The sequence below is a fragment of the Felis catus genome, chromosome B2, assembly GCF_018350175.1.
Source record: "Felis catus isolate Fca126 chromosome B2, F.catus_Fca126_mat1.0, whole genome shotgun sequence".
Lineage (NCBI taxonomy): Eukaryota > Metazoa > Chordata > Mammalia > Carnivora > Felidae > Felis > Felis catus.
The window spans coordinates 35,233,299-35,247,358 of record NC_058372.1 but is presented as its reverse complement, the minus strand read 5'-3'; the positions used below and the strand labels follow the sequence as shown (position 1 = coordinate 35,247,358).

At 55.5% G+C, this 14,060-nt stretch overlaps 1 protein-coding gene across 4 annotated transcripts in view; it reads left to right on the top strand.

Moving 5' to 3' along the window:
• Positions 1-14,060, top strand: part of CPNE5 (copine 5) — a 95,482-nt gene that overhangs the window by 62,141 nt on the left and 19,281 nt on the right. For 3 of the 4 annotated variants that reach the window (XM_023253926.2, XM_023253925.2, XM_045057460.1), the window contains 3 exons: positions 2,097-2,201; positions 10,321-10,362; positions 12,480-12,555. In XM_023253926.2, coding sequence (XP_023109694.1) covers positions 2,097-2,201; positions 10,321-10,362; positions 12,480-12,555 — 223 coding nt within the window. Of the gene's footprint in view, positions 1-2,096; positions 2,202-3,247; positions 3,356-10,320; positions 10,363-12,479; positions 12,556-14,060 lie in introns of those variants that run through there. The other variant, XM_023253927.2, reaches the window with a different exon arrangement.

The following is a 14,060-nucleotide window of genomic DNA, read 5'->3' as shown; positions in this document are numbered from 1 at the left end:
TCTGAAGCAGAAAACAGGACTACACAGGGCTCAGGGAGAAGCATGTAGGGAGGAAATCGGGCTCATGCTCAGAAGACTGGGTCAAGAAACTGGCTGGCAGGGGATAGGAGACAGAGAAGTCAGCGGGTCCAGAAAGATGGAGGGGCTGGGAGGCGCCACAGCAGGGCAGCAGGCCGGTGTCACCGCTCCAGGTAGGAGGCCTCTGGAGCCCGGCCAGGGCTTCTGCACCCTGGAACCTCCCCCCCTTCACCGCCCAGCTGCTGCACCTGATTCTCCCCCAACCCTTTCCTCTTCCTGCCTTACCTACCTGCCCCAGCTTGGGCAGCCACGGTGCCTCCTGTCCCCGTCGCCCCTGTTCCTGTCCTCGTCACCAGCTCCGGGGTGTGTGGGGAGGTCTCCCACATGTATCTCTACTCTCCAGTGGGCGGGCGAGAAGGAGCAGAGAAACGCTGAGCCGCGGTGACAGGAATGACATTTTGACTTGAAAATTGCCAGAGAAGAAATGGCGCAGGCTGTGTGGGCATGGGTGGGGCCCAGGCACTTTCCGGGGTGACCTTTCCAGGCTGGGAGGGGGCTGGAGTGGATGCGGGGAGGTGTCAGGGGGACAGCCTCTGCCCCCAGCTCCACCCTGGCTCCTGGCTGCCCCTCCAGGTGGTGGGGCAGGCTTCTGGGATAGGGCCAGCAGGCGTGGCATGGGGAGTGGGCAGGGATGCTGGATTGGAGCCCAGCGGGATAAGCCAATTCAACACTTTTAGTTTGCAAAGCAGGCTCATGGATTCAGACTGGAAGAGCCTAAAGTGTCTTAGAGATTGTCTAAGCCAGGGGCCTTACTTTCACTGCCTTGAATGCCAGTGAAATCTGTGGAAACTCTCCTCTGAGACATACAGATATTCGTTAGTTCGTTCCAAAAAAAATATTTAGTGAACACTTACTAAGTGCCAGGCACTGTTCTGAGCACTGGAGATACACCAGTGATCAAAGAAGACAAAACGCTTGCCTTTACAGGACTTACATTTTAGTGATAGACCGTACGATAAATAAGGAGATACACAGACTATGTCAAATGTCAAACAGTAACAAGTGAAAAAGAAAAAAAAGCATGGAAGGGGTCAAGGGGATGTCAGAGTCAGGGGACCAGGAGCTGTCAATTTGATATATGGTGCTCAGGGCAAGTGCTCGTGTCAGAGGGGTGACATTTGAGTAAAGACCTGAAGGAAGTGAGGAGGCAAGCCATGAACATGGAGATCTGGGACAGTGTTCCAGGAGGGGGACAGCAAGCAGATGGGAGTCACCCACCCAATTTCCCCCAATTCCAGGGGTTCACAAACCCTGAAATCCCATCCACAGTTCCTTCCATGGGTCTCAGATGAAGGATGGCTGATAGCAGCCAACTCCCTGAGTTCACAGGGGAGGGTTCTGCTAGCTCAAAGTCACACAGGGAGGGGGGAAGGGGGAGGAAGGGCAGAACCCATATCTCCTGATGCTCTGCACCTGCTCCCTCAAACATCACCAAGAGGGGCACCTGGGTGGCTCAGTGGGTTAAGAATCTGACTCACGATCTCAGCTCAGGTCTTGATCTCAGGATCGTGAGTTCAGGCCCCACTTTGGGCTCTGTACTGGACATAAAGTCTACCTAAACAACCAAACCAAAAAACATCACCAAGAACTGGCCATCTAGTTGGGGGGTCTGGGGGGCTCAGTTGGTTAAGTGTCAGACTTCGGCTCAGGTCATGATTTCGCAGTTCATGAGTTCTAGCCCCCTCCCCCCCCGCATCGGGCTCTGTGCTGACAGCTCAGAGCCTGGAACCCGCTTCAGAGTCTGTGTCTCCCTTTCTCTCTGCCCCTCCCCAGCCCATACTCGCGTGCGCTCTCTCTCAAAAGTAAAATAAACGTTAGAAAGAATAAAATAAAAAAAGAAAGAAGTGGCCATCTAGTTCCTGGCTGGATGCTGCTAGTGACAGGTGGCTCATCACCTCACGCAGCTGTAGTTTCCACTGTGTGGCATCCGCAGAGCCTCTTGGGTTGTGGCCCCTCTGTTGACCTGGATTCTGCCTCCCTCGATTCGGGCCTGACACCTTCCCTCTCTTCTTCACCAGCTTCACCATCTGCCACAAGACCGAGGTCATGAAGAACACCCTAAACCCAGTCTGGCAAACTTTCTCCATTCCTGTGAGAGCACTCTGCAACGGGGACTATGACCGGTGAGATGAGAAAATGTCCCTCCCCAGCGCAGGTGCACGTGCAGGCTGCCCAGGCGGTATGGGCGGAGCCTCCTGGAGCTGCACTGTCCCCGCCTCTCACCTCCCTGGGCAGTGTCTGCCTTTATCTCCTCCCAGGCCTCCCTCCCCACCCTCCCCCACCGCTGTCTGTCCTCCCCTCCCCTGCATTGGTGAAGACCTCCCCAGGCTGGGGCAATGATTGGGATTCCCCGGGGGAGCCCTTGTGGGTGTTGGGGGTCCTGGCCTGGAGCTCTGCAGCCTGTGTCTCCATGATTTCCAGTGGAGGGGCAAGTGGGAGCAGGTTGGGGCTCTAGATGCAGGCTGAGGTGGCCGGGGCCCCCACCAGCCCCAACTCCTTGCAGATGGAATCTGGGGAATCAGCATCCCAAGATAAATGGGGGGTGGGGGGTGGGGCGGAGTACAGAGAACTCGTGAAACTTTTTTGATGTGACAGCTTACTCTTATGACACGTCCACTATCGCCATCACCCGTTAGAGTGTAGACTGTGGGGCGTAGGTCCCGGGTACGCGGCTTCTAATCCTGGCTCTGTGACTTAAAAGCCCTGGCACCCCGGGCAAACTTTGACCTGTCTGAGCTTCAGTTTCCTTATCTGTAAAATGGGTTTTAAATGGCTACCTACCTGCCTTAAAGGGCTGCTCAGATGGGGCGCCTAGGTGGCGCAGTCGGTTAAGCGTCCGACTTCGGCCAGGTCACGATCTCGCGGTCCGTGAGTTCGAGCCCCGCGTCGGGCTCTGGGCTGATGGCTCAGAGCCTGGAGCCTGTTTCCGATTCTGTGTCTCCCTCTCTCTCTGCCCCTTGCCCGTTCATGCTCTGTCTCTCTCTGTCCCAAAAATAAATAAACGTTGAAAAAAAAAATTAAAAAAAAAAAAGGGCTGCTCAGAAGCCCCACAAGCAGGCTCTGGTGTGCACAAAATACCAAACCTGGCATTTTGTCCACAAGCGTTTAGAGACTTCCTACCAGGCACCAGGCACTGTGCGCTAGATGCTGGGAAATCCGCAGGGAACAAAACACATAGTCTTCACCCTTTGCCCAACCTTGTGGAGTTTACATTCTCGCGGGGGAGGCAGACATTAATCCAATAATCACACAGAGAAACATGTAATTACAAACTGTGGTAAGTGCCGGGGAGTGGGGGGGGGGGGGGTGGGGGTAGAAGCTGGAAGCTGGAAGGTGGTATCGGTCTGTGTTAAGTCACGAGAACCCAGCCTGGTTTCCTGGTGATTGCTGTTGCTGGGGGATGAGCTGGCAGGGGGTTCACAGGCAGGGCTGCCTGGGCAGCCTTGAGGAGGCCGGGCCTCTGCTGGCCACTTCGACAGGAATACTGGGGTGTCAGACACCTTCGGGGCATCCTGGGCGATGGCATTGGCGTGGGCTCCCTGGGACCCTGCTCGCAGTGGCTTCCGACTGGGTATGTGTGGTGGGATGGAGAGTGAATGACAAGGTGGATGGCCTTCAGACACCCCTGTCTTCCTCCAGGAAGCCCTCAAGATTGCCTTACTAGGTTGCTGATCCAGGAGATGAAGTGGCTCCTTTTCCTGCCTCTTTGTTGGGGACAGAACAGCCACAATCTGCTCCAAAGGCTGTCACTGAGCACCTCCAGAGGCAGTCACAGAGGCTGGCTCCACTATGCCAGCAGCTATGTGGCACTCAGGGGAATATAAATGTAGCCACGTTTCCATCTTGAGGGAACTTGAAGTCTGACCACAGGGAGTTCAGATGTGTGCACATCTGCATTTTAGATAGCTAAATAATTGTGGAAAATAAGACTGGAGACAAAAATAGGCATTCCAGCCAAATGAACCCCTGGTATGTGTCTGACCGGGTCCTGAGGCTTCTGGGGTGCTGGGGGCTGGGAGGACGGTCTGGTTGGAGCAGCAGGGTGAAAAGGAGGCTTGGGGAAGGCTGGGAGGAGCTGGGGGTATTGGTTCCTGGAAGAATGGTTGAGATGACAGGAAAAGGGAGGGGAAATTCAAGGCTGAGGGACGGGAGAGCCTGGCAGGTCAAGTTGCACAGGGTGGGAGGAATTGAGATCTCTGGCTCCTCTGCCCAGAGGCTGTTGGGGGTCCAGCTGACCCCCCACAGCCCTGCACGCTCAGAACCCAACCTCGTCGGGGACAGTGAGGAGGGCAGCCGGGCTCAGAGGCCTGGGGTCACTGTGCAGCCACTGGAGGAGGTGAGGGTGTGGTGGAGGGTGCAGATGGTGGGGAACACCACCCCCACAGGCCCCCATTTCCCCCTCCCAGGCTGAGCCCCAGACAAGTTTCCCTGCAGAATGGCCAGGCAGCTGGGGCCTTCTCCACAGCCAGGAACAGACTGACCGTGAAGTGAAGTGACTGATGGTAGTGTTAATGGAGGGGCCAGGCATGTCACGCTGGCCTGGAAAACAAGCAGGCCTGTCTGCTGCTGTGCTCCAGGGTGACCTATGTACCCAACAGCCACTTGGGAGGTACAAATGTCCGGGAGGCCCTCTCAGGGGAGGAAGGGGAGGGGTTTGTGCAAGAAAACAAAGCCACTTTTCCTCTTCCGTCTGAGGTACCTCTTGAAGCCTCACAAGAACACATTCAACTTGATCTAACAGCCTTGTTTTCCAAGCCAGCCAGCACTGGGCACCAGGTTGCGTGCCGTGGGCATTCTGAGCGTCAGACCCAAGTCTCCCTGTTAGGTTGCTCCCAGGCCAGAATGGGAGGCAGACAGGTAATAATAATAATAATAATAATAATAATAATAATAATAATAATAGCAAAGGCTCCTGTAGCACCTCCGTGGTAATTTATGTCTATGAACTAATTTAATTCTCCCAACGATTAGTATTTCCCCTGAAAAAGGTGCTAATACTATCCACCTTTTACAGGTAGAGGAACGGAGGCCAGAGAGGTTAAGTAGCTTCCCCGGTGTCTTACTGCCAGTCAGTGGTGGAATTAGGATTTGGAACCAGGCAGGCTGGCTAGATAGTCCGTGTTCTTAACCTTCAATCTGCTGCCAGATGGCTGAGACGGGTGTGAGCGGGGTACGTTTGGAGGAGGGCTCGCCCAGGGCCTTGGGGCAGATCTGCTTTGAGCCTGGAGGTGGAAGAAAGACTCAAAAGCCTTGACCTCTGCCCAGATCGGGGGGTGAAAGGGAAGTCAAGGTCATTAGTGTTTGGAGCTGGGGTCAAGAGACAGAAATGGAAGTGTGACAGGGAGCCAGGGTGAGGGGCTGTGGGACAGGCACAGCGATGCTCTGCCAAGGGGACGGGGGGGACAGAGAGCTGGCAGAGGTGGGGTGCCCAAGGCCTCCGTACGGGTTGGAAGCAGGAGAGAGAAGCGGAGATGGTCGGAGAGGTAGCAGGGTACGCGGGGAGGGCGGCTGTGAGCAGGGCGCTGAGAGGGGAGAATCCAAACAGGAGTTATCAACTCCTATCATGAAAAAGAGGCCGGGAGGATGAGAACCAGGGATCTGTGAGAAAGGATCGTTTTCCTGCCATGATGGGAGTCGGGGGTGGGGGGTGGAAATGAGGTAAGATTGCTGAGTCTTTCAGACGTGGGCCAAATTGTGTCCTCGTTGGTTTGAATGCATTCTCTTATTTTGTGCATTTAAATCGCACTAGTAACCCAGAAGTTGGGTACTAGTGACATGCCCATTTCACAGATGGGGAAACAGAGGCCTGGAGCTTCTGTATCTTGCCAAAACAAGAAGGGACATTTCTCTTCTCCAGAAGTCGCCTCTGGCTTGGCCCTCCAAGGGGTTTGGGGTGCCCCTGCCTTTGCTGTGTCTCCAGGCCAAACCCACGCGAGCCAGCTGAGCACAGTTGGAATCAGGGGAGCTGGCCTCCAGATCAGAGCAAGTCCAGCCCTCCAGTGGAGTGAAGTGGGTGATGACAAGAAGCATTTCCCCTGCCCTTCCTGAAGTCCCCCTACTCTCTCCTTGAACCTTCTGTGATTTGAGGATTTAGTCCCCTTAAGCCAGATTGCCCTGGTTGGGATGCTGTCACTCACTCACTCACACCTTAATGTTGAATGAGTGGATTTTTAAGAGGGTCAGTTGTCCTGGGTCCTCATCTGGGGAGAGGATTCCCCAGAATTGGGGGCTCTCACCTCATAGAAGCTTCATGTGCTTCTGCCAGCCTGCTGGAGAAGGGAAGTGCTTCTCCTCTGAACCCAGCCACTGCATGTGCCCTGGGTTGGGAGAGTTCTCTCCTCCCCAGCTCACACATGCAGAAACTGAACTGCGACAGAAGAGGTTAGGCCCCTGCCGTACGGCTGGGGTTGCATGGAGCGCTGCCATCCGGTCTCGCTGCCTGCTCAGTGAGGCCTGACACCCCCTCTTCTTGGCCTAGAAGCCTCTAGGACTGTTGACTGGGGGGCTGACTCAATCAGGCGAGGGGACCTGTCAGCCCAGTTCCTCTTCCTGCCCCGGGGGGACGCTCATTAGGAGGCAGACCTGCACCTCTGCCGGGGCAGGGGGGGCAGACTATGCTGCCCGTGTGCCAGTGGTGTGTCAAGAGGGGGGCCTGCGGCCTTTGCCAGCGTCCCTCATCCCTGCTGCCCTGCTGAGGCTCACACACACCCAGCTCTGCAGAGCCGCCTTGTGACCTGGGGAAAACCACACACCCTGGGCTTCCCTTTGTGATTTTGTGGAAGGAGGGGATTGTTACTGGGTGGTAACTTCTCGGAGTTGTTAGATCGTAGTCAGGCAACAGGCATTGAATAATACTTATGTTCCCTACCATATGCTAGGCACTGTTCTAGAAGCTGAAGATACGTCGGTGAACAAAACACACAAAAATCCCTAGTGTCGTGGGGCTGATATTTCCATGGTGAATAGGGGATTGTTTGGGAGACAGGGTCTTGGACAAAAGGCTGGAGTGTTCTGGATGGAACAGAACAACACGTGTCCAGTGCTGGGGTGAATGATGCGGGAATGACATAGTTGACTCCTCACAGCACTCCAAAGTGGGTACGATGATCCCATTTGACAGAGGGGTAAACAGAGTCCCAGTTGCACAGGGCTACACGGCTGGTACCTGGAGGAACTGGGACTGCCCCAGAGCCTGCCCCCTTCTCTGGCCACCTCACTGCCTCTCAGATTAGGGGCTCCGTGTTCTGAGCCTTAAATGTCAAATAAGACGTTCATTCCGTGGGTAGCAGAGGCCCATTTCACTGTCCTGTACCCAGGAGCCCCTTCTCTATTGTGCAGTCCCCAGAAATCACAGTTGGTCTGATATGAGCCTTTATTAGGCCTGTGCTAAGGGGTTGGAGCCAAGGCCCGCAGCCCACAAGTGGCACACGAGGTGACCCAGGGCAGCCCAGCCAGGGCTGGACAGTGACAGAACTGTCCGTAGAGTAGTCAGAGCCGTGTCTGGCTTCTGCCTCTGCCTCCCCCTGTCTTGGGTGCCGTTTCTCTTACCTCCTTCTCCCCCAGCGCTGGAGGCTGCAGTCTCTGAGCTAATCTGACCCCCTAAGCTGCAGGCATCCCTAGAGCCTCAGCTGAGGCCAGGATGGGTTTACACAGGAATCCACACTCCAAGTGGTCTTTACCTCGGCTGCAATGTCACATTCCCCAAGGAGCTTTTAACAATCCCCCTGCCCAGGCCGTACCCCAGACCAACTGATTCTGAACCTCTGGGGTGAGGCATTGGCCTCAGGATTGCTAATTCTCGCCAGGGATCCAGTATGCAAAGTTGGAAAGTCAGTGCTCTCATCTGGAGAAGGTCAGTGGTTCTGGAGCACATTCCAGTCAACCAGGGAACTGACCAAAGCTACCTGTGCCCAAGTACTATCCAGACCAATTGAATCAGGCCCTGTGGCCCTGGGAGTTTTAAAGAAAAGCTCCCGAGTGATTTTTTTTGGGTATCCAAGGCTGTGGCTGTAACTGAGGTCCTCCTACAGCCTCTGAGCATGTGGCTGTCGCTGATCGAGTCGCCTAAGAGGCTGGTGTTGGTGACCAGCACTCCTCCCTGGGGTTCCTGAATGTCCCCTACAGAGCTGCATGGCTCTGGGAAGGACTGGGGGACTTTGGCATTGTGAGGCAGGGTCCTGGCTCTGACCCTCACCCGCTCTGTGACCCTGGGCACATCACTGGGAGCTCTTAGGGCTCAGTTTCCCCATCCGAATATGAAGGGGCTGGAGGTTATCACTCCAGAACATGTACAGCAGAGGCGCTAGGGAAACCTTTAAACTAGATCCCGGGGCACTGCCCAGAGCTGCCAAGAACTGGACCTGGGGCTGTGTGTGTCTGGTGATCTGCCAGGTGGCCCGGCTTGGATGCCACGAAGGTCATGTCCAGCCTTGTCGTTCCAGGAGTTGGAAGTGGCAGAGCCCAGGTACCCAGGCATGGGTGTCCCTGATTTAAATAAATTTCATATGAAAAACTATCCAAATGTGGCTAAATGCCCAAGTGAGGAGGACGAGGCATTTTTTCCTTTTTTTTTTTTTAAATGTTTATTTATCTATTTTTGAGAGAGAGAGAGAGGGAGAACACACAGGGAGGGCAGAGGCAGGGAGAAAGAATCCCAAGCAGGCTCTGTGCTGTCAGCGCAGAGCCCGATGCCCCAGCTCCGTCTCACAAACCGTGAAATCGTGACCCAAGCCCAAACCAAGAGTCGGGTGCTTAACCGACTGAGCCACCCAGGCGCCCCAGGAAGAGGCATGTTTATAGAGACCCATCTGTGTGCCAGGCGGGGTTTGCCGACTTGCTTTGCAGCTGTTCTGCAAGGCTGCTGTTGTCCCTCCTTGAAGATGATGGTCTGTGGCTCAGAGAGGTTCAGTGACATCCCCAGGTCCCACAGCATCTGAGTCTGCACCCCAGCCTCTTTCCTCTCTTTCCAGCTCATCAGCTACCTTCAGGAGCCTAGATTTTTTTTTTCTTTCCACACAATTCACCTCAGAGAGACATAGTATTTTTGTTTTTCACAAGAATTTAGAGGGTTCCTTTAAATGGTGGGCTTCTGTGCCTGCCCCATTTTACATTTTGGTAAGAAAAATCCGGGTGGTGCACAACCTACAAGACGTTCCCTCATTGGGAACAGTTACGTGCCCTGTTGCAGGCGGATCGGCACCCCGCCCCGGGGGCCGCGAAGGCGCGTCTGAAGGGGGACAGCGCCTCCTGCTGGGTGCTGCGCAGTCCCGAGGCCTACTCCTCGCAGACCCGAGGAGATGGGCTGCGGCCATGGGCGAGATGATGAGATGTTAATAGAAGACGGGCCCAGGCACGGGTCTGTGCGAGCCCCATTTAGGACTAAGGCTGGAGACCCCGGCTCCCCACACCTCCCCCGCCTCCCCGGACCCTGACCCTGCAGTGGGACCCTGGCAGCTCCCCGCCCCCCCTCCCTGCCTGGGCGTCCCTGGAGGACCACTGGCACCAAGGGTTAACCCGCAGCCCTCCACCTCCCTCCTCCCACCTCTGGTCTGCTAGCCTGTTGCCATGGAAACGAGCTAAAAATAAAATGGGCTCCCAAAGCCCAGCCCCATGCACAGGAGTCAAAACAAACTAATTAAAGCAGCCAGGCTAAAATGTGAAGATAATTACACCCTCACTCAGGAGCCAGTCGTGGCAATGGAACAGCTCAGCAGGCCATCCCCCAGTCAGGGGCTCTGGGTCCTTCCCTGCTGGGCTGGCTCCCCACCACTCAGACTCCTCAGACCCGGGGGTCCCACCACACACACCTGCAGTCTTGTCGCCCCCTCCCCAGGAGAGCCCAGACTGGTTAGGCCTGAGATCTGGGGAGCGCCTCGCTCTCGCCACAACAGCCGCGCCCCTGATAAATTCACAATATGGCTTCATCCTGGGACCTGTGTCCCTTCTGGGGTGGCCCAGGAGAAGGTGGGGTGAACTGAAGTCTGCAGCTGTTTTTCCACATTCTCCCTGAAACTTGGGGGAGTCCCTACACAGCTTTCGGGCTGCCCCTGTCCCTAAGACCTTAGCCAAAAGGCCTCAAGATAGTTCCTTTGTCTCTTGGGCTGCTGCGTCTCCAGTGAGGGCAGCTGGAGCCTAGTGGGGGGCCCCGTATCCCCTTTTGGCCCAGGAGCAGGGGAAGGGCCCCGTTCAGGCCCCGCAGATGCTAGGTCAAGTTCATCCCACCACGGGCCCTTTGTCTTGCAGGACCATCAAGGTGGAGGTGTACGACTGGGATCGCGATGGCAGGTAAGCAGGCAGGAGGACAAAAGGTGAGCAGGGATGGGGACAGCTCTGGGGGCGAGAGGGTCTTCCCGTGGGAGGTCCCCTGCTCCAGGGGCTTATCCCTGCCCAGCTCCACTGAAGCACCAGAGGCTCTGTGACCTGCATGACGGGTTCCAGGGGCATAAGAGACCTCTTTTCCCAAAATAGCTGCCTAGCGGCTGGCCAGTGACTAAAATCTCCTTACATTTGGGAGAATTAGGATTTTCTGAAATGTGCATATCCTAATGTACAGAAACTAGCAACCCCCGAGCGACCCCCCGAGCGTTCATGGATGTGTTCTCTGTGTGAGGCTAAGCACACAGAGGCCCGGGTGACCGGGCACAGAAGACAAGCTCAGCCCTCAGAGACTCCCCCGAATCTAGTGGGGAGGCCCTTGGTGCATCAGAGGATCTGTTTGCAGGGAGCAGGCCCTGAGGGAGTCGGCTTTGGGAAGTGTAAGCTTTTTATTTTTTTTTAAGTTTATTTATTTTGAGACACAGAGCAGGGGAGGGGCAGAGAGAGCAGGAGAGAGAGAATCCCAAGCAGGCTCCGCATTGTCAGCAGACAGCCCGACTCATGAACCGTGAGATCATGACCTGAGCCGAAACCACGAAGTATGCTTACTAAGACTGAGCCACCCGGGCGCCCCGGGAAATGCAAGCTTTGACACACTTGAATGGTCTCCAGAGCCACGAAGCAGTACCTGAGTAGGGCCAAGCCTGGCCAGTAGGGTGGCACTTTCCAGTCGGGTTTGGGGAGGTCAGTGCCCTCCCTGTCTGTGAATGTGCTCCCAGGGAGCAGCCTCACTGGGAATTCACAGATGAGGACCAGAAGGGGCCTCCTGTGGCTGTAGTCCAGAAACCTCACTGGCTCCTACTTGTCTGTTGGACCAAAGCCAAATACGCCCTGACGTTTGTGACTCCTCCATTCTGTGGAACTGCCAGGGGCGTTGCAGAGGCCCGTACTCCTTATCGATGCCTCTCAAGTCTGCGATGTGAATTGGAGGTACTGTAAAGGGCCGTGCGGACAGCTCTAAGTCAGGCCCTGGCCGGGCCAAGTAGCTCACCTTTCCCCAAGGCCTTCCAAGAGAGGACACCAGTGCCCCAGCACCTGTAAACTCGCTCTGTCCCCCTGTCCTCCCCTCTTCAACCACATCACAGGCACATCAGCTCCATGTTTCCACCCATGATTTACTTCATCTTACCCGGGAGCTCCCCATATTTCTCCTTCACTGGGGAAAACTGGGGACAGCCACCAGATGCCGTAGAGGCCTGCCATCGAGGAGCTCATGGTCTGAATGCAGAGAGCTAGAAATACGTAGTCAAAATACAGTGTGGACTCAAGGCAGAGCCAGGCCCCGGGGACACGCCTTGGGCATCACTCCCCGGAAGGCACCCCAGGTTCCCTCTACCAGGGACAGTGACAGTGGGGGCAGTCCCAGGAGGTGTGGCCGCCGCAGAAAACACCTCCAGCTGCCTGGGTGGACATAGCGTAAATGGCCTTTTCAAAAAGTGTTATTGGGAAAATGTCCAAATACGCAGAAAGACAGGCGAGTTTAATGAATGCTTTTAAGCCTATCATCTGAATTTTACAAATGTTACATGTTGCCACATTTGCTTTATCTGTGTTTTGCTGATGTAGTTTAAATTACAGACATCAAGGCGTTTTTTACCCCTAAATATCTCATTGAGAACGTCTAAAAAATAAGGACCTTTTTCTACATAACTGCGAATGCCATTATCACACCTGACGCACGAAACAATCATTCTTGAATACCACCGAATATTCGTTTCATATTTAAATTTCTCCAGTTGTCCTCAAAATCCCTTGCACGGCTGGTTTGTTCCGACAAGAACCCGAGTACCAAGCGGGTCCTGTCGTCCGGGGCCCCGCGCTTTGCTAGGTGACCACTGGGTTTCCCGCCCCATGGGCGACCCTGGACACTTCCCCAGGGACCCAGCTTCTCTGTTGGCATGCGCCCCTGCAGCAGGGGCCCCAAGCAGAATGGGGAGCCAGGGGAAGGGATGTGGGAGGCGGGGAGGTGGGCAGAGGCAAGGCGCGGCCTGGGCCGCTTGGTCTCAGCGGCAGCCCTTCCCTTGCAGCCACGACTTCATCGGGGAGTTCACCACCAGCTACCGGGAGCTGGCCCGTGGGCAGAGCCAGTTCAACATCTACGAGGTGAGGTGGGCGCCCTGGGGGCTGGGGTCTGCTCTGATAATACATGACTCCCAGACATTGAGGACTCCAGGGGGCCATGTGTGGGGCTGGGGTATTTGCACGCTCTCCCCGGAGGTGGGTGTTATTGTCCCATTTTACAGTTAAGGAGCTTGAGTCTCGGAGAAGTTGGGGAATTTGCCCAAAGACATGCGGTTCAGTAAGTGGAAAATCAAAAGGCAAACAGTGTTGACGTGTCTGGCTCCAAATCACTGAGAAGCAGTTGGAGCCTGCTGGGCAGGGAGAGGGGACAGCTTTGGAGAGGCCTCCACAGAGTACTTCCAACAAGGTGGGGGGTAGGGGTGCGGGTGGGGCGGGGGGGGGGGCGGACATTATCAGAAGGCTCTGAGGCCTGAGACCCAAGGTCCTGAGTTCAAGGTGGCCCTCTGCCTTCAGTCAGACCAGTCTCAGGGCCTGCTGAATATCTTAACTTTTCTGGAAGGAAAGAGTCAGAGGAACGGGAGTCAGGATCCCTCCACCGGGACCTGGAGAACCTGGGACAAGGCCCCCAGTCTTTCGGGAGATGATAGTGTTCGCCCTTAAAGGACACTTTCTGCTGCTGAGCCTTTGTGTGTGGGTGTGCTCGCCCTCCCGGGATGCCCTCCCACCTTCCAAATCTGGCCGAGTTCCACCTCCTCTGGTGGCCTTCCCAGCCACTCCGGCCTCATGCTTCCTCCCTGGGAACTTCATGCTTCCTCCCTGGGAACTTCATGCACGGTTCATGCTAGACCAGCTTAACTGCAGATACTTATAACCCTAATAACCACTTGGGTCCCTACCCTGACGCTACCACGTCCTAGCTATGTGATCTGGGCTGAGTTCCTGAACCACTCTGCGCCATGCATACTGAGAATTAAATAAGTCACTAGACCAGTGCCTGGCCCCTAGTGAGCGTTGTTATTATTACATCACTGCTGTCTTCCAGCATCATCTGTTGAGCGTCTGTGTGCCAAGAGACTTACATTTCACCACGGCCCTACAGTTGGGCTCTCTCCTCACATTAGCAGCCACTCAGCTAGTGAAGTTGAAGAACAGGCCTTGACTTCCGTCGCGGAGTCTGAATCGCTCCACACTTTCTTCACCCCCTCCCCCTGTGTCTGGGTTCTGAGTGGGCAGGTCTCGTGTTCCGTTCAGGTTAGACAGAAGCTCCCTAAGGGCAGGCCAGGTGACAGCCCTTTCCGTGGCCTCCTGTCGTGTTGGCCCTTCACCCCCTCCCCCTGTGTCTGGGTTCTGAGTGGGCAGGTCTCGTGTTCCGTTCAGGTTAGACAGAAGCTCCCTAAGGGCAGGCCAGGTGACAGCCCTTTCCGTGGCCTCCTGTCGTGTTGGCCCCGGGCAGCGCTGGGCACCCAGCAGGTGCTGATGATCCGGGCACACACTTGAACGAGGCCATTGTGAAGATAGAGCGTGGGTGAATTTCTTTGAAAGGGCTCTGATCCTCACAGTTAATTGCTTTGTTTTCTGCATCAGCC